At 40.7% G+C, this 25,846-nt stretch overlaps 1 protein-coding gene across 1 annotated transcript in view; it reads left to right on the plus strand.

Annotated features, from left to right (window-relative positions):
- Positions 1-25,846, plus strand: part of LOC126457182 (DNA-directed RNA polymerase I subunit RPA2) — a 228,653-nt gene that overhangs the window by 171,894 nt on the left and 30,913 nt on the right. The window contains exon 17 of the mRNA XM_050093269.1: positions 16,769-16,925. Coding sequence (XP_049949226.1) covers positions 16,769-16,925 — 157 coding nt within the window. The remainder of the gene's footprint in view (positions 1-16,768; positions 16,926-25,846) is intronic.

The raw sequence follows: 25,846 nt of genomic DNA on the forward strand, positions 1-25,846 counted from the left end.
CTTCCTACTCCAGTCCTGTCACATGTTTATCCTCCCTCATCAGGGGCTGGGCCACCTGTGAAAGCAGCTATGTCATTTACCAGCTCTGCTTTATATATTAGTGTGACTAGTAATCAGCTGTCCACAAGGATGCTCGCTCACTGCCAAACTAAGGTCAAGAGCAAAGTAGACCACCTTGTGGCACAACATGCAACAGGACATCATGCTTGATTTCAGTGGCCGCTTCTCTACCGAAGCCATCTGGATCCTCTTCTCCACCACCAGCTTTTCTGAACTGTGCAGATGGGAGTTATACTTGCAACATGTTCTCCTCTCCTGTCATTATCCCGGCGTCAAATTGTGGTAATGTACTGTCCACACGCCCTCCACCCAACAGTTTCCACTCCTGTCCTGTCATTTCCTTCCAATTCTTAACTCACTCCCTCTTTGTTTGCTACCCTCTGCAAACACACCCACCCATCTTTCCTCACTCCAATCCCTCCCCCATCTCCCCCTCCCCCATCTCCCCCTCCCCCATCTCCCCCTCCCCCATCTCCCCCTCCCCCATCTCCCCCTCCCCCATCTCCCCCTCCCCCATCTCCCTCTCGTATGTGAATAGGATGGATGGCACAAATCCCGGAATTGTGATTGCCTGGTGAAGAAACCAGTGACAAAACTGCTCCTGATGTGGACAATCTGTTGCTAATAAGCCCTGCACACACTTTAAGTGATAAGGTTAGTAACAATTATCATGGAGAATGTTTCACACGGTTATCTGGCTTACCCTGTACTGGTAGGCCAAGTGCCTGGTACTGACATGGTGGTTGCCTTCCTCTGTGTTAGTCAACTTTTTCCTCCAAGTCTGGTGTCCAAATATTTCACGTATGTCTCGGACAAACAGCGAAACAGTGTTGCAAACATTGAATGCTGGGGTTGCTGTCGGTGGCGATAGGTCTCCTGATACAGCCTGCCCTAAATGCAGTGTTTACTTTGTCATATGACTGCATGTCAGCTTGTGGCTGTGTTTTTATCATCTTATTGTGTGCAGTCAGCATTGAACCCAAGGATTTCTTTGTCCATAGTCGTATTGCACCACGTGTCTCACCTTCCTCCCAACTCACGCACATGTAGTACATTTCTGGTGCTGTTAGTGCAGTGCAATACTACAATGCTTAGAGTAAAAGCAACAAAGCTTGAACAGTGATCTCAAGTTACACAGCACCTGGAGGACTAGAAACATATTGCTGCTGTTTTACGCCTGATGGAAAAACAACCTCTAATCAGGAATGCAGTTTCAGGTTCTTCTACAGGACCTGATAAATTTTCAGTTTATTCTCAAGATTAATGTATGGCATTTCTTTCAGCTGATGCATCTCTTTCTAAAGTAAATAATGTAGTGTTAAGGAAGTTTCTCTACAAGTATTCAAGTTTTGACACTCTTGAGAGAAAGAACTGTATTCCATAGGGTTACCAACAAACTCTACAACAAATTCAGTCCATATGAGAAAAATGAGAAAATTTGGGTTATGTTCGACCAGGGACAGCCAAGAATTCAACGCACGTGCAGGGTTCTGGGACAAGTGCCGTAGCTCTTTGGCCTGGCTGCACACTTCCCCCACTGCCACGCCATGCTGTATGTGCATGATTGGGGGGGGGGGGGGGGGGGGGGGGGACCTCAAAACACACCGCATTTAAATGGCAATGCAGTTGAACAGCATACAACTTGGTTTCATATTTCTCAACAATGCAGATCACTAAAAAAACAAAATTTCAGTGTTAGTTAATTATTTGCGGTGCACTAAAGATAAATTGTAATTTTTATCTAGTACAAATTATTGACACACGGACACACACAGACAATTTCACAGATTTTTGGCCTCAGATTACCACATAATTGTGATTTATTTGGTTTTGAAATTAAAAAAAAAAGCTATTCGAAACATTTTATGTGGAAACTCTTCCCAAGGATTAGAGTTTGTGGATAGTTTTAACATAAAGCAATTTGTCTTTTAAATAGGAGTTACACTGCAGATCAATTAGTTCCAACTGCTCATTCACATGGGCACTTTCAGCTGAAGCGAAGTGCCAAATGGCTTCGAAAGCAGCTCGAAAACGGATGTTACATTGACATTTACTTCTAAACCTTTATAAAACTATCCCTGTAAATATTATCCTTGTAATTCTTTCAAGGCCACAATGAATTCTTCAAACCTATTTTCTTTTACCAACAGTGAATTTATAGAAATAGACAGTGTTTTTGTCAGAATTTGTCCCTTCCACAATACCATTCTCTTTTTAATGGATCTCTATCAATTCAGAAAACAGTTATTTCTCACCTTACTGTCAAGATGTATGTAGTCAAGACCATTTAATATGTGAGATCTGCAAGCCATTCTGGATGTTCTTAGTGTCATTCCTGCTTCCTTTTTTCTTCAAAAATTGAGCAGTAGTGTGTTTTAAACTGAAAAATTGTTCGAGGCATGCCTCTTCACCAAAATGCTTTGCAGTAACACATAAAGTCTCCATACTCTTTGTCCAATTCCATCAAAAACTATTGCAGTCTGCAGTGTAATTATGTGTGTGACCTCAGAAAATTTACTATTCATACCACCAATCTCATCAAGTGCTTAATTCCTGCAATCTTAGCATGAAGTTCTTTTTGATGCATATAACAGTGAATCCCATCTGCCAATCATTGTAGGTTTTTCCTCTTTCATTGTCAACTAACTCTTTAAATTCTTTCTGCTTGGTGTTGCAATGTTGTTCCATAGCAGATATAGCATATTTGCAGTACCTGTTCAGTATGTGACTGTATATTGCATAATCTAACAATGGAAAATCTAAGAGTTGGCCAAAACCTCAAATGTACGGCAGTCTTTTCATTGTGCCTAAGTGTCACTCAGTGTCTCCCGTATATAATTCTTATCCTCCTCTACTGTCATTCCTATACGTTTTTAAGGACTCGTGATGAAAGATTGCGAGACTACCTCTGTTTTGTGCTAACAGCCACTGGACCTGTGAGCTTCTTTTATACCATGAACATGTAGCGAAGGGTGAATAGCACACACGCCACAGTTCTGCTGAATTGAAGGAAATGATGCCTACAGAAAAATGCCGCATCACAAAGCTAAATGATCTGTTCCACTGTATCGAATAGTACTGTGTGGAACCAGGACATGCTAAGCCTTGGCCCACATGCGGTCCATACATTGGGCTCGCATGCTGTTTGGCATGCCGTAGCGAATACTGTGTTAGACGAAACTTCAGACTCTATGGGCAGGAAAGTTGCAAAAGTCGTTGTTGGAGTATTACAATGCAATGAAATGATTTTGAAGAAATTTTTTTTTTTTTTTTTTTTACTAATAATCCAAACCGTGTTGTGGTTGGAAGATTACTTAATGAAAGAGTGCAAATTCTGTGGGCAAGTGGTGTAAAGTTTGACAACTTTTTACTGTTAATAACAGATGCTGCTAGATGGGTAGATCACGTAACTAATGAGGAGGTATTGAGCAGAATTGGAGAGAAGAGGAGTTTGTGGCGAAACTTGACTGGAAGAAGGGATCGGTTGGTAGGACATGTTATGAGGCATCAAGGGATCACCAATTTAGTATTGGAGGGCAGCGTGGAGGGTAAAAACCGTAGAGGGAGACCAAGAGATGAATATACTAATCAGATTCTGAAGGATGTAGGTTGCAGTAGGTACTGGGAGATCAAGAAGCTTGTACTGGATAGAGTAGCATGGAGAGCTGCATCAAACCAGTCTCAGGACTGAAGACCACAACAGATGCTGCAACATATATGAAGAAGGCTGCGACAAGTCTTGTTGTTATTCTAAAATGATCCGTGTTACATGCATTGCACACAGTTTACATAGACTATGTGAAGAAATTAGAGCATTATATCCTAATGAGGATAAATAGATTTGTAGTATGAAAAGTTTGCTCATTAAGTCACTGAGAAAATTTCACATTTTCAAGATGACAAAATCCCAACACACCACTGCCATCCACTCCAGTAATAATGCAGTGGGGAACTTGGCTCACTGCAGTGACTTGACCGTTTTGCCTCAGTAATTAATGTACTGGGTGAAGATTGTGAGAATTCCTTGGAAATCCATCGGGAAATGTTGAGTGACACAGTGTAAAAAATGAGTCGACATATATATCTGCTAACTTGTTTCCGTTGCAGCACAATTGACAAACCTGAAAAGAGAGGAGAGATCTTTCTGTTAGAAACAGTTCACCATGTTTATGATGTCAAAAGAAAACATAACAGTCTTAGCAGTCTATAACACAAATGTTACAAAATAAATTTAGATGTGTGTTTGAAAACAATAGGGGGTTCCCAACCATGTGCAAAATAATGAATTTGTTAGGTGGCAATCAAGAAGAGGATATTGATATGAGTGCAAGCAATGTTCCCTGCTGTCAACTTGCCAGACTGACACCTTGTGACATGGAGTGCTAATTTTCCCCATGTAAGGCAGTGTTTCAGGATAACTGGCAGTCATTTGTAATGTATAACCTGAGAATACATCCCACTGTGTATTGTAATTCCTCAGCAAATAATGAGGGATGGCATAAACTGTGTTCATAAGTACTGCATATTGTTCATATTCACATAAAAACTGAACTATAATTATTTTTATTTTTTTTACCACATATTTCAAGCCCTCTTAAAACATAAAAACTAAATAGCTTTCTGATTTTTGACGCCTAAAAATATGAATCCTAGTAAAAAGAGAGTACATGTACAGTGTTTTCTGCAGACAGCTTTGAAGCTATTCAGACGACAGGTGTGCCACGGTGAGTGAGTGAAATTGCTCGGCAGCTGGAAAGGAATTCAAAACTAGAAGTAAGTGGGACAGTACAATTCTTGTCGATAAAGCGTCAAAATTGCACACAGATTCACCATAAAGTTCTGACAGTACATGGACCAAATGCAATGTTGCGTCCAGCTGTAGAGAAATGGTACCAACACTTTGACCAAGGTTGCCTGGATGTGGGTAATGCTGATCTTGCACCATGCACCATATGATTTATATGTTTTTGGCACTCTGGGGGAAAGAGATTTCCCAATGATTAGGATACTGACTAAGTGCTTCTCGAATGGATCTGTGACCAAGGAGCAGATTTCTATTCTCAAGGAATTGAACAAACGGTAGAATGTTCCAACCATCGCTTACTAAGACTTGGTGACTCACTGAAAAATAGTGCTGTGTATGTGTGTCACTTTGAAGTGTAGTGCAGCATTCAGTAAAAGTTACTTCACCTGCCCTACTTTTTGAAGTCTCCTTGTAATGAACATGCAGTGTTGTTAAGACTACTCTTCTTATCCCTATGCAAGTGTAATAGAAGTAGCGCTAGCATGGAGTTTACGTTTTGTAACTGAGATACTATCTCGCCCTCAATTTTTATGTGGAGTAGGCATTAGTTTGTATTTATTTGATGTGGTAAGTCTGCATGTGTGTACAAACTGAAGGAGCACTGAACTTGTACCTAAGAGGAGCAGGGTTCAAATCCTCATTCCATTCCTTGGTTACCCATGTTGGTTAAGTAAATACTGGGCTCATTCCTTTGATGAGGCTGATTCCTTGAACTGAGATAGTGCTGTGTTATATGACCTCGTTACCAACAAGAAATTAAGCCCCGGCTGTCATTATCTTATATGTGTGTGTCTTTATGGCATCAATCTTGTACTGTCATTTCAAAACAATTTCTTCAATGTGAATAACATAGCTACTTGGAGAATAATGCTTCCCAATTTTTGCATCTAAAACTGTATAATCCACAATGAATGTAAACTTGAAATCATTGTATCACTTGTACACATTTCTTTTCCAACATTGTTGTGAATACACACCAGCATACAAACTGGCCACCTACATTTCTTTTTTTGCTCATCTGGTCTCAGTTCAGTGAAGTACATAATTAAGAAGTTTCGTAATGCACAATTTATCACTAGGATCTCTCCATTCCAAAACTTTGGGAAAAGACTCATTTTCTCTCACATTTGTATCAAAACAAAAATTCACTTGAGAAAATTATAAAATTATGAGACGGAATTTGTGGCTGTACTTATCTTCACGAGGTGAAATTTTTAATATTGCTCATAGACAGATACAAAATATTATATTTGTTACATTGTGCAGAGATATTGTAGAAGTTCCCAAAGATGAACTGAGAGATAAGTGCGCTAAAGAAGGGATCATGGACATGGTAAACATAATGAAATAGGTAGATGACAATCTGGTCAAATCAGACCTCTTTGTCCTTCCATAACACAACTTCCAGAGCATATCAGGGCAGGTTTTCTTTACTTAAAAGTGCAGTCTTATGTCCCAAACCCACTGTACTCTAGTGCGTAAGGCGACAGAAGCCACTAGTGGCAAATGTGGTAAGACCGTGTGTTAATTGCTTTGAGGATCACTCTGTCTGTAGCAGAAACTGCAGCATCTACTCCCAAGAAAGGAAGCTAGAGGAGCTCAAAACAGTGAAACTCATGCCATATGATGAGGCCAAAAATATCTAGAAGTCCATACAACCTCCCACTTTCAGTACTGCTTCAGATAATATGAAGACTATTCTGAAGCCAATGCCTCTACTACCTGCATTTGTCACTGCAGTTGTATAGGTACCATTATTCTGAAGCCAATAGCTCCTCCCCAGAACATCAGAAAAGACCACAGTTGCCAACATTGGAGAATTTCCGGCACCTCAAAAGGCAGATTCTGCTAAACAGACCAGCATTGCAACTGTCAATGCCACAGTCATTCTTCTGAGGCCTTCTCAAGCAAGCAAACCAATTGGGAAATGACAACTGCAGAACAACACAGGTAGGAATTGGGCAGACAATGTAGACCCCATTCTACCTGATTATTTTAATGTTTTGGCTTTGGAGACAATGGAATATGAAGCCAGTCTGGGGGTAACCATCTAGCCCTCAGACTAAGCCTTCATCCATTGTGGGATCCCCACCCCGGCTGCGAGATAGTATGAAAGGAAAGCCTCATCGATTAAATGGCTTCATACTACGGTGGAACATGTATGAGTTCAGGACAGATGTAGAGGAACTGAAATTATTAGTGCAGAAACATCCCCTGTGCTTGTGTTTACAGGAAACACTTTTTAAACTTACTGATGTCCTAGTGCTATGGGGTCATATCCTTCACCACAAGGTTGACCTAACTGGAGAAAGATCCAAGGGAGGTTTATCAATAATTCACACCACTCTTCTGCTTTTTCCCTGGTTACTGATGTGCAGCCAGTTGCCATTGAGGTTCATGTGGATCACAGGATCACAATATGCTCCGTATTTATCTCCACAGGAAGCAATAGATTATGAGACACTTATTTATCATTTAGACCTACTCCCCCAACCATTTCTCCTCCTGGGAGACCCAATATCTGTAAAGAACTATGGGGCTCATCATTTACTTTCCTGTGGGTTTGAGTTTGAGAGAGCCTCATGATGTCACAGGAGCTGTGCATCCTCAAAACAGGCAATCCAACTCATTATAACACCGGTGGTGGTGGTGGTGGTGGGGGTGGTGGTGGTGGTGATGAGGTCCCATACTCCGAGGAGCGTAGGGGATGATGCGGGAGATCAGCACCACTGTACTAGGCAAGGTCCTAGCGGAGGTAGTTTACCATTGCCTTCCTCCGATCGTAACGAGGAGGAATGATGATGATGAAGACCCAGTCATCTCGAGGCAGGGAAAATCCCACAGGTTCATATTCAACCAAAGACCTGTATTTTTGCTCTGCAGCCCATGTTGATTCTGCTCAGTAGGAGGATACTGATGACCTTTATTCCAGTGATGACTTTCCACTCTGGATCAACATACCACATAGAGCAATCCTTGAAAGGAATCCGCCATGATGCATGATCAGCAGCAGAGCTAACTGGGTGCTGTTCAGCCAGCTAGCTGTGTTTGAACACTTCAGACAGTGTCCAAAAATGGGTGGGCCATATCACACATATGATCCACCATACCGCCAACTTGTCCATCCTGCCGCCATCTTGTCCATCTTGAAATCTTCAGGTCATCTTAGAAGGCAGCCTGTACCTTGGTAGACTGATGCATACCAAACAGCAATCTGGGTCTATAATGGTTTAAATGCCACTCAATAGAAGAAAACTTCACAGACCTCACAGCATTTTGTGTAGAGAGAACCAAAGCTCAATGGTCATTAAACAAAAAGAAAAGGTTGTGGCAAGTGTACATGGAAGCATGCTGCAAAACTTGCAAACAGCGTCAAAGGAAATCCTCTTCAAATTTTGTGGCGAGAAAATTTTGATAACTCTCCTCAAACCAGGAAAGGACTGAACATGTCCCAGTAGTTACCAAAGCACACTTCAGAACTGTGTAGGTAAGACCTTGAAGTGAATGATTAACAGTCATCTGGTCTAAATGCTAGAGACCAGGCAGTTCCTTAGCCACTCTCGGTGTGGATTGAGGGGATTTTGACCTCCTGTCGACAACCCTACCCTGCTAGGGGTGGGTATTATGCAGGCGTTCCTATGTAAGCAGCATTGTATAGAGAGATTTTTTTGACATTGATTATGTGTACTATACTACTAGGAGGCACAATACTCTTGTCAGCTTCACCAGTGGAGCTCTCGTGGGCGCCTTCCCATATTTATTCGTTCCTTCTTATCCAAGTGATATTAGAAACATGGTGTGTCAGATGATGATACTGAATACTAAATTTGTCTTCAAAATTCGATACATAAAAATGTGTTATAGTAATTAACCCAGATTGTCCTGAATTATTTGTTTTACAAAATTGATTTATATCTTACCTACATTGATTCACAAGGTTGTAAGGAAGAAAGTAAAAACAATTTTGAGTATTTATTTTTATTTAGTATTTCCAAAAATGGGCGTCCTTCCAGAAGGACGTCAGGACAATAAGGGAACATGTTTTTAAAGTATATGACATTGCACAGTTAACTTGTTTTGGTTTTTATACTTTCAAATCAACATAAATAAACTTGAATTATTGGCTAAAACAGCTAATAAATTCAAAAAACAAAGAAAATAACCTATACACATATTTTATGCACTAGTATGATAAGACAAAAAGCAACAAACATGAAGTGGTTCGTCACATTTTACGCACATAGTAGTAGTTTTTTTGTGGCAACTTTGACATTTCAGCTGCTTCTTCTTTTTTGTTATCTCGTCCGTTGGTAATTCCGCAAACTAATGTTCTCTTCCATCAAATCTAGAATCTAGTTTTGCCCTCTTACTAGGACGTCCTCTGCTGGTAGTGACTCTTTTGTTACTTTCAAGAATTGCAGTGACAATTCGGCAACTAGATGTCGGATGATCTATGGGTTTTTCGTTGTTTGTGTAAAGATCCCAGGTATTTTGCTCTGCAATGTCTATAAAATGTGCAATGATCAGGAAATACCACTTTTTCCCTCTTACAGAGCATCTATATAGGGATACATTTTGGTCAGCTCGATCTATGCCTCCCATATGAGTATTGTAGGAGTGATATAAGTTAGGTTGAGGCACGCTAATCCTTTTCTTTTGTTCCCTGGAAAATCTTGCTACAGAGCGTAGTGGTTGCACTCTGTCAAAGTTGGTGGCTACAGTAACAACACTGTTGTCATTCCAACATACAATGGAAATCCCGGATGCTGAGTCAGAACAAACTTCATATGATCCTGTATTTTCTTTCATCATTTTATCTACAGATGATAGAGTACAATTCTTAGCTCTGTTTCCTCTTATTGTTCCTGTTGCTTCCATGCCCCTCTCTTTTTATGTCATGTAGTAGTCACCGCTGGTAAAGAGGTTATCAAAGTATATTCGATATGGAACATGTGGAAGTAACTGGTCAACATAAGTCATACCACACCGTACCCCATACCTTTCGTTTCATAATCCTTACTACACGTGCCAGCATTAGGTATTCCCTAATCTTTTGATTCTAACATGTCCAAAAGTTCCATCAGTGTACATCGTTTTCTGTGAATACAAAATGACAACATATTACCCTGACGTCCTTCTAGAGAGACGGTTGAAAACATTATTGAATTGCAACTGACAAAAACTTTCAATCATAATATGAACCCGTAAATAATATAGGTTAATTCTTGATGATATTATATGACAAGTTTCAGAATTATTGATGCACTATGAAAGAAAATATACATACACATCGATGACAAGGTCAGTCAGTTCGTCCATGGTAAAATAGACCCTATTTTCAAGACACAGTTTCTCACTCACTATGAACAACAGCGTCAAACTGACTGTCGCAGTGCGCAACTGACTCTGCCTACTTCATATAACAATGTGTCACAGTCCATTGCAACAATGCGTTATTCGTAAAAATAAATAATTTCAACACTGAGTGACGCCGTCCTTCCAGAAGGACGTCAGGGTTATCTGGGTTAAACTATTATAGGTAAATAAATATAAATTGTTCTGCTGCTTGACCTGATGTCACACAGTGTTGGCATAAAACACCAATGTCCTAGGTGTTATAGATGAAGAAGAGTAATGCAGTCTGACAGCATGAGATAAAAATGATACCTGTTCACAAGCAGGTCACCTTAAGTACTAGGATGTACTTTATCATCATTTCTGTCAGGAAATCTTACAAAACATTTGCTATCCCCACAGATTGTTGAGGGTCCAAAGACTGTGATATGCTTTGTGTGAATCACAACACTTCCCATTTGGTGCAAATTCTAGTCATTACTGAGAGTAGTGTTAATTACTGGTAGTACCAGGTCAGTTATTATTTAGCAATAACTTATTCCACTGCACATTTTTCTGCTGAGCTGCGTTCACCATCCTGTGTTAAAGTGAAGTAGTGGTTCCTTGTAAGATTGCTATATCTTTCAACGGAGAAATAACACAGCCAACCAGTTGCAAATAATTGTTTAATATATTTACCTAGGTTTTGACATCTCTAAGGCTGTCTTCGTGAGACTGAAAATTTAAAAGCCATAAAGTTGTGTTGTGAAAGGCAGTATTCAAAATTTAGAGCAGACATGCTCAAGCCAACATTTTTAATTTTTGACTTGAGCATATCTGCTGTAATCTTTGACTGTTGCCTTCTCGCATTGTAACTTTACGGCTTTTAAATTTTCATTCTGATGAAGATATCTGTATTGAAACCTAAGTAAATGTATTAAACAAATATTTGCAACCAGTTGGTTGTGCTATTTCTCCATTGAAATTTGTACACAGTTGCTGAAAGATGACAATTTTCAAAACTGTAAGATTACTATATAACTAAAATGTTCAAAGAAATTGAAAAGTGAGGTGTTATTGGAATCCTATGAAACATATGCAGAAATTTTAATGGCATGAAAAGGAAATCACTGCCTGTTGGGAAACAAAAAATGTGGTATTGTTAGTAACTCCCTCTGTTCCATGCTTTCACACATCTCTTTGCCTGAATATCGAACACTAATTTAAATACTGAGTCCTATACTTTCCATTATTAACTAGTCCAATTTAACTGGAAGATTTTTGGGAAATTCTGCTGTGTACAGTCAACTTCACTTTGTTGTTTGTATACACTAGGCTATTTGCAGTAGCACATGGCCAGATCTTTTTCAGACGTCTGTATGTGATGAAATATTAAGCCTTCATATGCTCAGTTTTAGTGATTGCAGACAGCTGTCCACACTTCAATATGTAATTTTTACAAAAAAATGTCCAAACAGCCACTTTTGAGGCACAATGACGTATTGTTTCTGTAAATAACTCTTGTCACATTCCAAATTATTTTCATAAGTATTTTTCTGTTTAATTTCTTCCTTCATTATCATCTTAACTGATTAAAAAAATATTAAAATAAAAGACCACTATGACAAACAGCCATTCTCTTAAGACTTGTAAAGTACAATACTGAAAAAATGTCCATCAGATTTACTTTTTTTGTCTACAATTCAATGTTGTGTTTACCACAAACCACAGAATTGTTGTTCCCATGCAAGGTAAAATTGAAACACAAAGGCAACAGCAACAAATGTTTGTTTCTCCGTATCTCCCCCTCTCTGTTTCCATTATCAATCATAATTTCCATATACCAAGCTTAAGATAGGAGGCCCCAATGGTATAATTTTTTCCTTAGTTCCTTACAAAGTAATATCTGCTTCCAAGATTTCAGTCTTTCATATATTTCTGCCAGCTGTACAAAATAATGTCTGATGTATGTGAACACTTCACTGTTACTTCTTATTGTGATGGTTATTGCTGACTTACAGGATGAGGTTTGTCAATGCCCCAGAAAGTGCACATCTGTAACTGATATTTCATGAACTCAAATGGGAATCCTAGGAGAAAAGACGACGTGCTTTGTGTGAAACATTATTGAGAAAATTTAGAGAACAGCCATTTGCAACTGATTGGAGAATGATTCGACTGTAACTGACATACATTTTGTGTGAGGACTGCAAAGACAAGATATGACAAATTATGACTTGTACAGAAGCATACAGACAGTTGTCTTTCTGTCATTCTATTTGTGAGTGGAATAGTAAAGGAAATGACTAATAGTGGTACAAAGTATCCTCCGCCATACACCGTATGGTGGCGTGTGTGGTATGTATGTAGATGGAGATGCAGAAGAAAGGAGAGTGAGTGTTATATGTCCTGCATTCACTTGGGTCAGTCTTTCTGTTTCCTAGAAAAATAACAGAAAAACTACATACTTAGTTTAATAACTTAAACTAGTGCACTGTAGAATGATTCATTCATTACAGCAGTAAGAAATAGGGAGTGAAGTTAGAACTGATATTATAGTGTTGTGATGTGGGGAGTAAACGTAGCAGTTAGAAAGGAATCTGTGAAAGGAAGACAAGAAGTGCCGGGAGAAGCAGGGAGGGGGGGGGGGGGCATTTAATACACTCCTGGAAATGGAAAAAAGAACACATTGACACCGGTGTGTCAGACCCACCATACTTGCTCCGGACACTGCGAGAGGGCTGTACAAGCAATGATCACACGCACGGCACAGCGGACGCACCAGGAACCGCGGTGTTGGCCGTCGAATGGCGCTAGCTGCGCAGCATTTGTGCACCGCCACCGTCAGTGTCAGCCAGTTTGCCGTGGCATACAGAGCTCCATCGCAGTCTTTAACACTGGTAGCATGCCGCGACAGCGTGGACGTGAACCGTATGTGCAGTTGACGGACTTTGAGCGAGGGCGTATAGTGGGCATGCGGGAGGCCGGGTGGACGTACCGCCGAATTGCTTAACACGTGGGGCGTGAGGTCTCCACAGTACATCGATGTTGTCGCCAGTGGTCGGCGGAAGGTGCACGTGCCCGTCGACCTGGGACCGGACCGCAGCGACGCACGGATGCACGCCAAGACCGTAGGATCCTACGCAGTGCCGTAGGGGACCGCACCGCCACTTCCCAGCAAATTAGGGACACTGTTGCTCCTGGGGTATCGGCGAGGACCATTCGCAACCGTCTCCATGAAGCTGGGCTACGGTCCCGCACACCGTTAGGCCGTCTTCCGCTCACGCCCCAACATCGTGCAGCCCGCCTCCAGTGGTGTCGCGACAGGCGTGAATGGAGGAACGAATGGAGACGTGTCGTCTTCAGCGATGAGAGCCGTTTCTGCCTTGGTGCCAATGATGGTCGTATGCGTGTTTGGCGCCGTGCAGGTGAGCGCCACAATCAGGACTGCATACGACCGAGGCACACAGGGCCAACACCCGGCATCATGGTGTGGGGAGCGATCTCCTACACTGGCCGTACACCACTGGTGATCGTCGAGGGGACACTGAATAGTGCATGGTACATCCAAACCGTCATCGAACCCATCGTTCTACCATTCCTAGACCGGCGTGGGAACTTGCTGTTCCAACAGGACAATGCACGTCCGCATGTATCCCGTGCCACCCAACGTGCTCTAGAAGGTGTAAGTCAACTACCCTGGCCAGCAAGATCTCCGGATCTGTCCCCCATTGAGCATGTTTGGGACTGGATGAAGCGTCGTCTCACGCGGTCTGCACGTCCAGCACGAACGCTGGTCCAACTGAGGCGCCAGGTGGAAATGGCATGGCAAGCCGTTCCACAGGACTACATCCAGCATCTCTACGATCGTCTCCATGGGAGAATAGCAGCCTGCATTGCTGCGAAAGGTGGATATACACTGTACTAGTGCCGACATTGTGCATGCTCTGCTGCCTGTGTCTATGTGCCTGTGGTTCTGTCAGTGTGATCATGTGATGTATCTGACCCCATGAATGTGTCAATAAAGTTTCCCCTTCCTGGGACAATGAATTCACAGTGTTCTTATTTCAATTTCCAGGAGTGTATTTTCTTCTGCAGTTTCTGACATACTATTATTTTTAAATATTGAAACAACACTCACATCATGTAGATATTGCAGTGCTCTCAAGAATCTACTTTGGTAAATCTAGAATGAGTGCATGTTATTAGTTTAGCTAGAAAGATTCTGGTAGTGTTTTGCGATGCAGTCAGTGTACAACAGGATGTCCTGAAAGTAGGTACGAAATTAAAGTGCTACAGGACAAACAAAATTTGATGAAAATGTAATTTTTCCCCCTCTCTTACAAAAACATTCAGTGCTTCTCCCATATATGTATGAAAAATAATAACCTCCATATGGCCACCTGAGGCCGCACAGCAACAAGCAATGCATTCATTGAAATTCTTGATGATACATGCACAAACATGTGGTGGGAAGCCATAATAACCCTTTCAGTTTCATCCATCAATCGGTATATTATTTGCGGCTTGTTCGCATACACTTTTGATTCCACAAATTGCCACGCAAAGAGACAATTTTTTGAGGAAACTTCTCATTCAGCAGAGCAATCGTTTCAAGGTAAGTGTGACATGTCGCACCATCTTGTTGAAACCAAAAATCTTCATTTTCATCAATAAGAGGGAAAAGCCAATTAGAAAGCATGTTTCGGCAACAGTTGCCCTTCGCAGTGATGGTAGCTCCCTCATCATTTTCAAAAAAGTTCAGGCCCATTACTCCACTTGCCCAGAATCTTCACCACAGATTTGTGCTTTGTGGATACATCTCATCTTCCACAGTCACCCACAGATTTTTGTTACTCCAAATTCTGCAGTTATGATTACTGATGTCCACAGACATGGAAGTGTGCCTCGTCCAAGGAAATTATTCCTTTTGTGAAGTCCTCATTCTCCGCTTGTCGAGCCAAGATCCATTGAGCAGATCAGTGGCTCTTTCTCAGATCTGCAGGTTTCAACTCCTCTGTGTGTTGAATCTTGTGTGGATGCATTTTCAGATTTTTTGAAAGGATTTCATGCAGTGGACTTGGTGATAAATTCAATTGTTAAGCTAATTAGCAAACCGATTTTCTGAAGCTTACAGTCACATTGTCCCACACAACAGCAATGTTTTCTTGTGTTCAAACAGAATGGAGTCGTCCTGTTTTCTAAATGTTTGAAACAGAACCCATGGTCTCAAACTTTGGGATCAACTTCCAAACCGATGATTCAGTTGGAGCAGCATTCCAACTGAGTGTCACATGTAATTCACGAATGGTTGCCTTGGGACTTTTGCTGTTTTTGTAATCACTTTTTATTACTTGGATACGTTGCTCAGTTTTCATCTGTTCCAAGATGAAAATAAACAACAATGCTCACGACACAAAAGCTATCAGGCTACTAATGGAAAGGATTGCAGGTAGCAAACATGAAAAAACCGTGGCTCCAACCGTCATATGACAAAATGGTGGAAAATTCAAATTCGACTTTACTTCCCGGACACTCGGTACAATAGGGATAACAACTTTATGTAACATTTAACGCATGGCAGATGGGCAGTTTTTTCCCTTTCATACCATGTTTATTTACATGTGCTTGTCATTGAACTGCTGACCAGGAGAGGTCTCCAATGGTGGTATTGACTTTTTGAATAAAAAGGTGACCAAAGTCATTTCAATAAAGATTTAAAATAAACAATTTCAAAGCACCTGACTAAATTCCAACCCACAACATTCTGCTTATGGGGCCAGTAGCTTAACCACAATGCTGCTCAGCTGGCCTGTTAAATATCCTTTCCCAAAGCCGTAGAGCATCACACAAAAATCAGTTCCCCCACCCCTCTCCCCCATGTCGCTTATATGCAAGCAAGGGCCCACCAGGGTGAATGGCTGCAGTTCGTGATACATGGGACTGTAACCTACGTCACTGTATTGATAGATTCAAAAAGTCGATCCCACCACTGAGGACCTCTCCTTGTAAGAAGTGTCACTTTAGTCATAGAGTCAGCTATACATATTGTTTCGCATGTGCTCATTTCAGTAATGGAGGACACACTTTTTCATATTTCCAACGTAAACAAACTTATCTTGCTGATGAGCAAAACATTTTAACAGGATGACGTGAAACAAAGGCACACTGTACTTTCAGTAGTCGCTAAACTTCCATAACACTATGGAAAGGATTGATTACTACTCACTAAACAGAGAAGGTGTTGAGTCACAGACAGGCACAAGGAAATAGAATTCTAGAGATATTCAGCTTTTGGACTAAGTTCTTCATCAGAAGCAGAAAACTTGCACAAGTTCCTCCAAGCAAAACTCAAGATGTTGGATTTGTGTGAATGTATTCAGAGTTTTCTACTTCTGATGGAGGGCTTCGTCCAAAATCTGAATGTTTATAGCATTCCTTTTCCTGTGCCTGTCCGTGACTCAGTGCCTTCTTTGTATGGTGAGTAGCGATCTGCCCAGTCCATACTGTTGTTATTCCACCCTAGGCTTCAATGGTATTTATTTGTGATCTTTTATTGCCATTTTTCAGCGAGATCCTAACATTGGTGACAAATTTGCCAGTCGTGCGGGACAAAAGGGAATCTGCAGCCAGTTGTGGCCCACAGAGGACTTGCCATTCACTGAGACAGGAATGGTTCCAGATATTGTCTTTAATCCTCATGGTTTTCCATCTCGAATGACAATTGGTATGTTGAGCTTATATTGGTCATTGCAGTGTGTTTCTTGTAATCCAAGTGCTTCCATTTTAATATAATGACTACTGCTTTTGTTAATTTGTGGTTTAAAGAAAGTCGTGTATAAGAAAAAGGACAGTCACTCACCATTTAGAGAAAGTGTTAAGGAGTGGGTACGCAAACAAATAAAGTGTTGAACAGTAGAGCTAAACTTTTGCAGCTGCATTCTTGATTTGAACAATGCTTGTAGCAAAGACAGCAAGTATATGCATATATAAATTCACGGGCTAAATGGATCCATGCTGTCTGTGACTCAGTGCCTTCTTTGTGTGGTGAGTAGCAATGTGCCCATTCCATATTGTGGTTATTCTATCCTAGACTGCAGTGGTATTTATATGTGATCAAATGGACTAAGTGAGTTAGTACAGTGGTAATAGGATAACAATTCGAATCCCCATCAAGGTATAGGTTTTCCATGGTTTCTGTAAATTATTTAAGGCAAATACCAGGATGGTTTCATTGAAAATGATATAGTTGATTCCTTTTATCCATTCCCAATTTGAGCTTATGCTGCAGCTTTACAATAGGCACCTCAGAAGAATGCCTGTCGGGGGGGGGGGGATAGGACAATGGCTACCCATGGTATGTGTTATTTCTCATCCGAAAGTATTGCTGTACTAATAGGTTTCATTGTTGGCCTTGTTGTTCACCATTTCTGGTCCCCCCTTTTTCTTTATTATTATTATTATTATCATCATCATCTTATTTATTTATTTGTTTGGGGGGGGGGGGGGGGGGTGGAGGAGGCAGCAGTAGTGTCAAAGGGAAGAAATAAATGAGGAAACTCTAACATTAGCAATATTTCAACTGAACACAACTGAACTTTTATTGCTAAAGATTTATTCATTTCATCAGTTACGCACAAAATAACAGCATTAATAAACCATTTATACAGCAGCCATTGATATCATGTTCACAGAGATAAAAAATTTTATTTTTATTATTGCTAAGTCTTAATATCCCCCCCACGAACCATGGACCTTGCCGTTGGTGGGGAGGCTTGCGTGCCTCAGTGATACAGATAGCCGTACCGTAGGTGCAACCACAACGGAGGGGTATCTGTTGAGAGGCCAGACAAACATGTGGTTCCTGAAGAGGGGCAGCAGCCTTTTCAGTAGTTGCAAGGGCAACAGTCTGGATGATTGACTGATTTGGCCTTGTAACAATAACCAAAACGGCCTTGCTGTGCTGGTACTGCGAACGGCTGAAAGCAAGGGGAAACTACGGCCGTAATTTTTTCCCGAGGGCATGCAGCTTTACTGTATGATTAAATGATGATGGCGTCCTCTTGGGTAAAATATTCCGGAGGTAAAGTAGTCCCCCATTCGGATCTCAGGGCGGGGACTACTCAAGAGGACGTCGTTATCAGGAGAAAGAAAACTGGCGTTCTACGGATCGGAGCGTGGAATGTCAGATCCCTTAATCGGGCAGGTAGGTTAGAAAATGGATAGGTTAAAGTTAGACATAGTGGGAATTAGTGAAGTTCGGTGGCAGGAGGAACAAGACTTCTGGTCAGGTGACTACAGGGTTATAACTACAAAGTCAAATAGGGGTAATGCAGGAGTAGGTTTAATAATGAATAGGAAAATAGGAATGCGGGTAAGCTACTACAAACAGCATAGTGAACGCATTATTGTGGCCAAGCTAGATACGAAGCCCACACCTACTACAGTAGTACAAGTTTATATGCCAACTAGCTCTGCAGATGACGAAGAAATTGAAGAAATGTGTGATTAAATAAAAGAAATTATTCAGATACTGAAGGGAGACGAAAATTTAATAGTCATGGGTGACTGGAATTCGAGTGTAGGAAAAGGGAGAGAAGGAAACATAGTAGATGAATATGGATTGGGGCTAAGAAATGAAAGAGGAAGCCGCCTGGTAGAATTTTGCACAGAGCACAACTTAATCATAGCTAACACTTGGTTTAAGAATTATGATAGAAGGTTGTATACATGGAAGAACCCTGGAGATACTAAAAGGTATCAGATAGATTATATAATGGTAAGACAGAGATTTAGGAACCAGGTTTTAAATTGTAAGACATTTCCAGGGGCAGATGTGGACTCTGACCACAATGTATGTATGACCTGTAGATTAAAACTGAAGAAACTGCAAAAAGGGGGGAATTTAAGGAGATGGGACCTGGATAAACTGAAAGAACCAGAGGTTGTACAGAGTTTCAGGGAGAGCATAAGGGAACAATTGACAGGAACGGGGGAAAGAAATACAATAGAAGAAGAATGGGTAGCTTTGAGGGATGAAATAGTGAAGGCAGCAGAGGATCAAGTAGGTAAAAAGACGAGGGCTAGTAGAAATCCTTGGGTAACAGAAGAAATATTGAATTTAATTGATGAAAGGAGAAAATATAAAAATGGAGTAAATGAAGCATGCAAAAAGGAATACAAACGTCTCAAAAACGAGATCGACAGGAAGTGCAAAATGGCTAAGCAGGGATGGCTAGAGGACAAATGTAAGGATGTAGAGGCTTATCTCACTAGGGGTAAGATAGATACTGCCTACAGGAAAATTAAAGAGACCTTTGGAGATAAGAGAACCACTTGTAAGAACATCAAGAGTTCAGATGGAAACCCAGTTCTAAGCAAAGAAGGGAAAGCAGAAAGGTGGAAGGAGTATATAGAGCGTCTATACAAGGGCGATGTACTTGAGGACAATATTATGGAAATGAAAGAGGATGTAGATGAAGATGAAATGGGAGATACGATACTGCGTGAAGAGTTTGACAGAGCACTGAAAGACCTGAGTCGAAACAAGGCCCCGGGAGTAGACAACATTCCATTAGAACTACTGACAGCCTTGGGAGAGCCAGTCCTGACAAAACTCTACCATCTGGTGAGCAAGATGTATGAAACAGGCGAAATACCCTCAGACTTCAAGATGAATATAATAATACCAATCCCAAAGGAAGCAGGCGTTGACAGATGTGAAAATTACCGAACAATCAGTTTAATAAGCCACAGCTGCAAAATACTAACACGAATTCTTTACAGACGAATGGAAAAATTAGTAGAAGCCCACCTCGGGGAAGATCAGTCTGAATTCCGTAGAAATACTGGAACACGTGAGGCCAATACTGACCTTACGACTTATCTTAGAAGAAAGATTAAGGAAAGGCAAACCTGCGTTTCTAGCATTTGTAGACATAGAGAAAGCTTTTGACAATGTTGATTGGAATACTCTCTTTCAAATTCTAAAGGTGGCAGGGGTAAAATACAGGGAGCGAAAGGCTATTTACAATTTGTACAGAAACCAGATGGCAGTTATAAAAGTCGAGGGACATGAAAGGGAAGCAGTGGTTGGGAAGGGAGTAAGACAGGGTTGTAGCCTCTCCCCGGTGTTATTCAATCTGTATATTGAGCAAGCAGTAAAGGAAACAAAAGAAAAATTCGGAGTAGGTATTAAAATCCATGGAGAAGAAATAAAAACTTTGAGGTTCGCCGATGACATTGTAATTCTGTCAGAGACAGCAAAGGACTTGAAAGAGCAGTTGAACGGAATGGACAGTGTCTTGAAGGGAGGATATAAGATGAACATCAACAAAAGCAAAACGAGGATAATGGAATGTAGTCGAATTAAGTCGGGTGATGTTGAGGGTATTAGATTAGGAAATGAGACACTTAAAGTAGTAAAGGAGTTTTGCTATTTGGGGAGCAAAATGACTGATGATGGTCGAAGTAGAGAGGATATAAAATGTAGACTGGCAATGGCAAGGAAAGCGTTTCTGAAGAAGAGAAATTTGTTAACTTCGAGTATAGATTTAAGTGTCAGGAAGTCATTTCTGAAAGTATTTGTATGGAGTGTAGCCATGTATGGAAGTGAAACATGGACGGTAAATAGTTTGGACAAGAAGAGAATAGAAGCTTTCGAAATGTGGTGCTACAGAAGAATGCTGAAGATTAGATGGGTAGATCACATAACTAATGAGGAAGTATTGAATAGGATTGGGGAGAAGAGAAGCTTGTGGCACAACTTGACCAGTAGAAGGGATCGGTTGGTAGGACATGTTTTGAGGCATCAAGGGATCACCAATTTAGTATTGGAGGGCAGCGTGGAGGGTAAAAATCGTAGAGGGAGACCAAGAGATGAATACACTAAGCAGATTCAGAAGGATGTAGGTTGCAGTAGGTACTGGGAGATGAAGAAGCTTGCACAGGATAGAGTAGCATGGAGAGCTGCATCAAACCAGTCTCAGGACTGAAGACCACAACAACAACAACAAGTCTTAATATATTCATGTCAATTGAACTGAAGTCAGTTACAGTTACAATGTTGGGGTGTTTGAATTTATGAAAAATGCTTATTATTCTGCTCTAGAGAATACCACAGTGCACACTGAACTAGTTGCTGAGTTCCTATCAGGTGCATTCTTTATAGCAGTGACAACAGTGAACTCATTGTTGACAATACATGAAACGCTTATCTCCTTTCCATCCTGCCTTTTACAAATTGGAAAGTGAGAGGTTAAAACCCCATGCAGACCTAGTACTTTTTGTCACTTATTGCTCCTTTCACTGAAAACAATGATTTGCCTGTTTGAAAACTAAAAATGGGTAAGGTCTTACCACTTCAATAGAATCCTATATTGTTGAGGACTGCAGTGTTCAAACTGGCCATCGCATTGAGGATCACTTTTGTACATGTATGCTTACAATGCCAAACTGTCTCCCAACTTTGTTGGTTGGTGTAGTTGTTTTGAGGGATTTGCGTTGAATTATTCCAGAAAAGTGAAGGTGAGGCTCAGTGAGAGGGCTGAGGTAGGGATTGGGTTAGGCTGAGATGAGAGGCAGGTGTACGTGATGAAGGGTGGGAAATGAGAAGGAATGCGTGGAGGGTTAAGGGGGCTGGAGGAGTAGAGCGGTTGAATGGTGGGAGGGTTAGGGGGAGTGAAGGGATTGTGGGTGTGTAAGTTAAGTTTCTATGAGTAAAAACAGCTTTGTAGAATGAGTGGTTGTATTCCTCCATACCATTGTTTGTTTCATCCTGAATTTTCAAATGTGGTATTGGGATGACTGGGTAAACAGGAACAGGGAGATTAAGCTGCTAAAGAAAATTTTTTGATTGCAGTCACACATGGAAAGGAGTCATAATTCTCTTCCAAATAAAAGATGGTGGTATGATGAAATCATGTGTAAAGCAAGATTCTGAAGTATATAGTTGCTATGAAATGAGTAAATGTATTTTTATAAGAGTCTTCATTTGCTTTCTTAGGTGTCAGCAGACATCGGCCAATTGAGATATATGTCAAAAGAAAACAATTATAAGGGAAATGACAACCACTTCTCATACAATGGAAGTGTTGCAGGAGAAAGGTGTTTACTTCAATAGCTCAGCTTTTGAAATAATTGTTATAAAATAGATTTGGTTACAGTGAAAATGCCACACGCTTGTGGGCAGATGGATATTGGAAAAAGAAATGTTCAGCGGTAGATGTGGCTTGTGCATAGGATATGCTGACTAACTTGCAAGTTTCGTCTAGTGTTTTAGAGGCTTGACTACTAACAAGATAGTTCTGAGAATATATGACTGCAGATGTCCAGTCAGTGAATATGCTGTTGAACTTCAACAGCTCTGGGTGCTTCTTTTCTGTACAAATCATCAGCATCCTCATTGCCAGATTTGTGAATTGTTATTTATTAAGTTCATTCATAATGTGCATAATCCAAATCATATGATTCAGATGCAGGAGATGTATCAAGAATTTGTTGAGATCTCCACGACAAACAGAGAACAATTTACAATAATAACAGTATCTTAATTATAATACGATTTTTTATAGGAAAAATATCTAATGCCAATTTACACCTTGCTCAAATTAGCAGTTCAACCTATGTGAATTCTTATACGAAGTAGAATAATTTTTCCCATAAGATCTTATGCCCGAGGGGCATACAGCCATTAAGGCTGCCAAGAAGTGGTTGTGCCAATGCCCAGTTCCCAAGTCAAACAGGTTGCATTTGGACAGATTAGTTGTTTATCGGTGGAAGATCTGCCTGGCCCTCTTCTTCAGTCAGTCACTTTTGTGACCAGCAGGTGTGGTATCTCGCAGAGTTGAAATTCCCTACCACAACTGGATGGCTGCAGTTTCATGTAGAAGTAGACTGCCTCAGTATTTTCTTACGTGTCAACAGGTTGTCCTGCAACTAATGGAGCTGGCCTTCTGTCGCATTTCAATGATGCGGATGGAATAACCAGACACTGAGACCTGAGTGGAAAAAGAAGGGGGGGGGGGGGGGTTATAGTGATCAATTATGCGAGTCCAGTCCATCTTATGGGTGACTGAATGTGCTCCAGTGTTTTCTGCTTGACTATTGTTTAGTTTCAGGGCTTGAGAGGCTTATTCTTTTATGCAAAGATTGCTGACTGAAAGGTGTTCTTGCATAGTCTTTAGGTGTAGTTTCTCCACCCTGCCCTGTTAACAGAATATTGTTACACCTCCTTTGCAGTGACGTCATGGTGCTGAATTAGGTATTCCTGATGCGCTCTCTCTCACACAGTTTTTGGCAGTGTACTCCTTGATTGTGTGTGTTCTAGGGTCCCTAATTGTGTATGTTCGTTATGCAGCCATTGTGTTGTGGACAAGCATCTTGTTGTTGTTCTAGACAGCTCAAAAAAATTTATTTTCTGCTGTAATACTATTTTGCTGTGCAACATTCTTACATCCTTTAGAAATTTCATTTGGAATTTTGTATTCAGATCTCCTCCTTACTGACTTAATTACTTGTTTACATCTTCATAATCAATTTTTTTCTCTATTTAAAGCTAATTCCATAAAGCATAATCACTTTCATATAATTCCTTAATCTATAACACTAATTCCCAGATGAATCCTTACCTTTATTTATTAAAGCATGAAGCTATGATGTGACTTAATTACTCCATATTACTTCTTTTTATATTACCAAACCAGGCAGTAGGTAACTAATGCACAGGTAATTCTGGGTATCATCCATCCCCTCTGTGATGCTATAAATTTATTTAATGAGTGAAGGGTATTTTGGTTTAAATTATCATTCAGAAAGGTTAAGCTCTGAACTGACAGTATCTCCAATGCTTCTCTACCCAAAACAGCAAAGAGTTTGTCAATTTGATCATTGCCATACCTGTAACCATGGTTGGAAGGTGGGAGGTTATTCCGGCTATATCGCAAACAATACCATTTGTTAGGTTGCTCCTGCCCCTTGTTTCTAGTGGAGTCATATCCTGCAGCTTCCCATTCTCATAACTATTCAGAATTACACTTTCCGTAGTGAAGACTGAATAAAGCCATTGTGTGCCCATTTTCTGAAAATACGGTTTAGGGGGTTAACATGTCCCTCTGACATCTGTCGCTTCATATCCCCCAGGAACGCTGTCATTCCTGTGGTCAGTTTGGACCACCCTGCTTGGCCTGATCATGATGCCCTGTTGCTGTCAGCCCCATAGCTCTTTTGAAGACATTAGGTCATAAGTTTCCCTGTTCTCTGAGACTGTAGGCACTTCACTGGTTCATACCCTACCCACTTTCCTACTGCGCCCCATTTCTCTGGTTAGCGGTGTACAATAAAACATTGATACTGGACATTTAAGAATACTATTGGAAAACATACCTACACATGCAACCTTGCACCATCCATACTGGCTTCAACTACTGACTTGTGATAAACCAGTGCCAGGCTGCCTTTATTTGGATCTGTTATACTGTCTGTCAAAACCTGTAACAATCTGTCAATGGCTGTTTGCCCATTCAGTGTATTCAGTTGGCTGTGTATTGTATTATTCAGTACAGGCTGTTCCATGTTTACCAATTGTTTGGTATGCTATTCTACCGTGGCCATGGTAGTGGCTGCATCTTTTGCACGTGGCCAACTGTGTTGTGTAAATTTTGTCCACTGTCCTGAACACTGATCTCAACAGTTTTCCCACCTGCCTTTTTCTATCCTCTCTTTCTCCGAACTAGTGCTCTTGTCACCCTGTCACTCACCTGTTTAGCTTCTCCTTCAGTTTCCCATAAGAAAGTTATAATCTGTGGTATTCTTCCTGAACTTCTGCCAGAATTCCATTTTTCACACATCTGCCTCAATTCTATGTAAGTGTCATCCAACTCTCACACCTCGTTTCCCATTTTCCACTCATGACTCAAGATTTTAGAAATAGTGAGTTGAACCTTTTTGATACATTGATTTGCTTGTGGATGGAAAGGACTAGTGCGAAATTTTTGGATGTGAAGCAGGAGACATAAGTGCCATAAAACTGACATAAAATTTGTATGATGATCTGTAATTATAGTATCACGAATGCCAGCCAGTTGTTAATATCCAATCGTTAACCACCATGTTTGCCACTGTGCTAGCTCAGAGGTCCAGAATTGCTATGATTGCTAAAACTGGGAAAAGTGATCTTTTGTTTCAGAAGGTAGCAGGGGTAAAATACAGACTATTTAACAATGTGTATGGAAACCAGATGGCATTTATAAAAATTGAGGGGCATGAAAGGGGACAGTGGCTGAGAAGGGAGTGAGACAGGGTTGTAACATATCAGGATGTTATTCAGTCTGTATACTGAGCAAGCTGTGAAGGAAACCAAAGAAAAATTTGGAGTAGGAATTAAAGTCCATGGAGAAGAAATTAAAACTTTGAGGTTTGCCATTGACCTTGTAATTCTCTCTGAGACAACAAAGGACTTGGAAGAGCAGTTGAACAGAATGGACAGGGACTTGAAAGGAGGAGATAAGATGAACATCAACAACTGCAAAACAAAGATAATGGAATGTAGTCAAATGAAATCAGGTGATGGTGAGGGAACTAGATTAGGAAACAAGACACTTAAAGTAGTAGATGAGTTTTGCCACTTGGGCAGCAAATTAACTGATGATG

This window comes from Schistocerca serialis, chromosome 2, assembly GCF_023864345.2.
Source record: "Schistocerca serialis cubense isolate TAMUIC-IGC-003099 chromosome 2, iqSchSeri2.2, whole genome shotgun sequence".
Taxonomy (NCBI): domain Eukaryota; kingdom Metazoa; phylum Arthropoda; class Insecta; order Orthoptera; family Acrididae; genus Schistocerca; species Schistocerca serialis.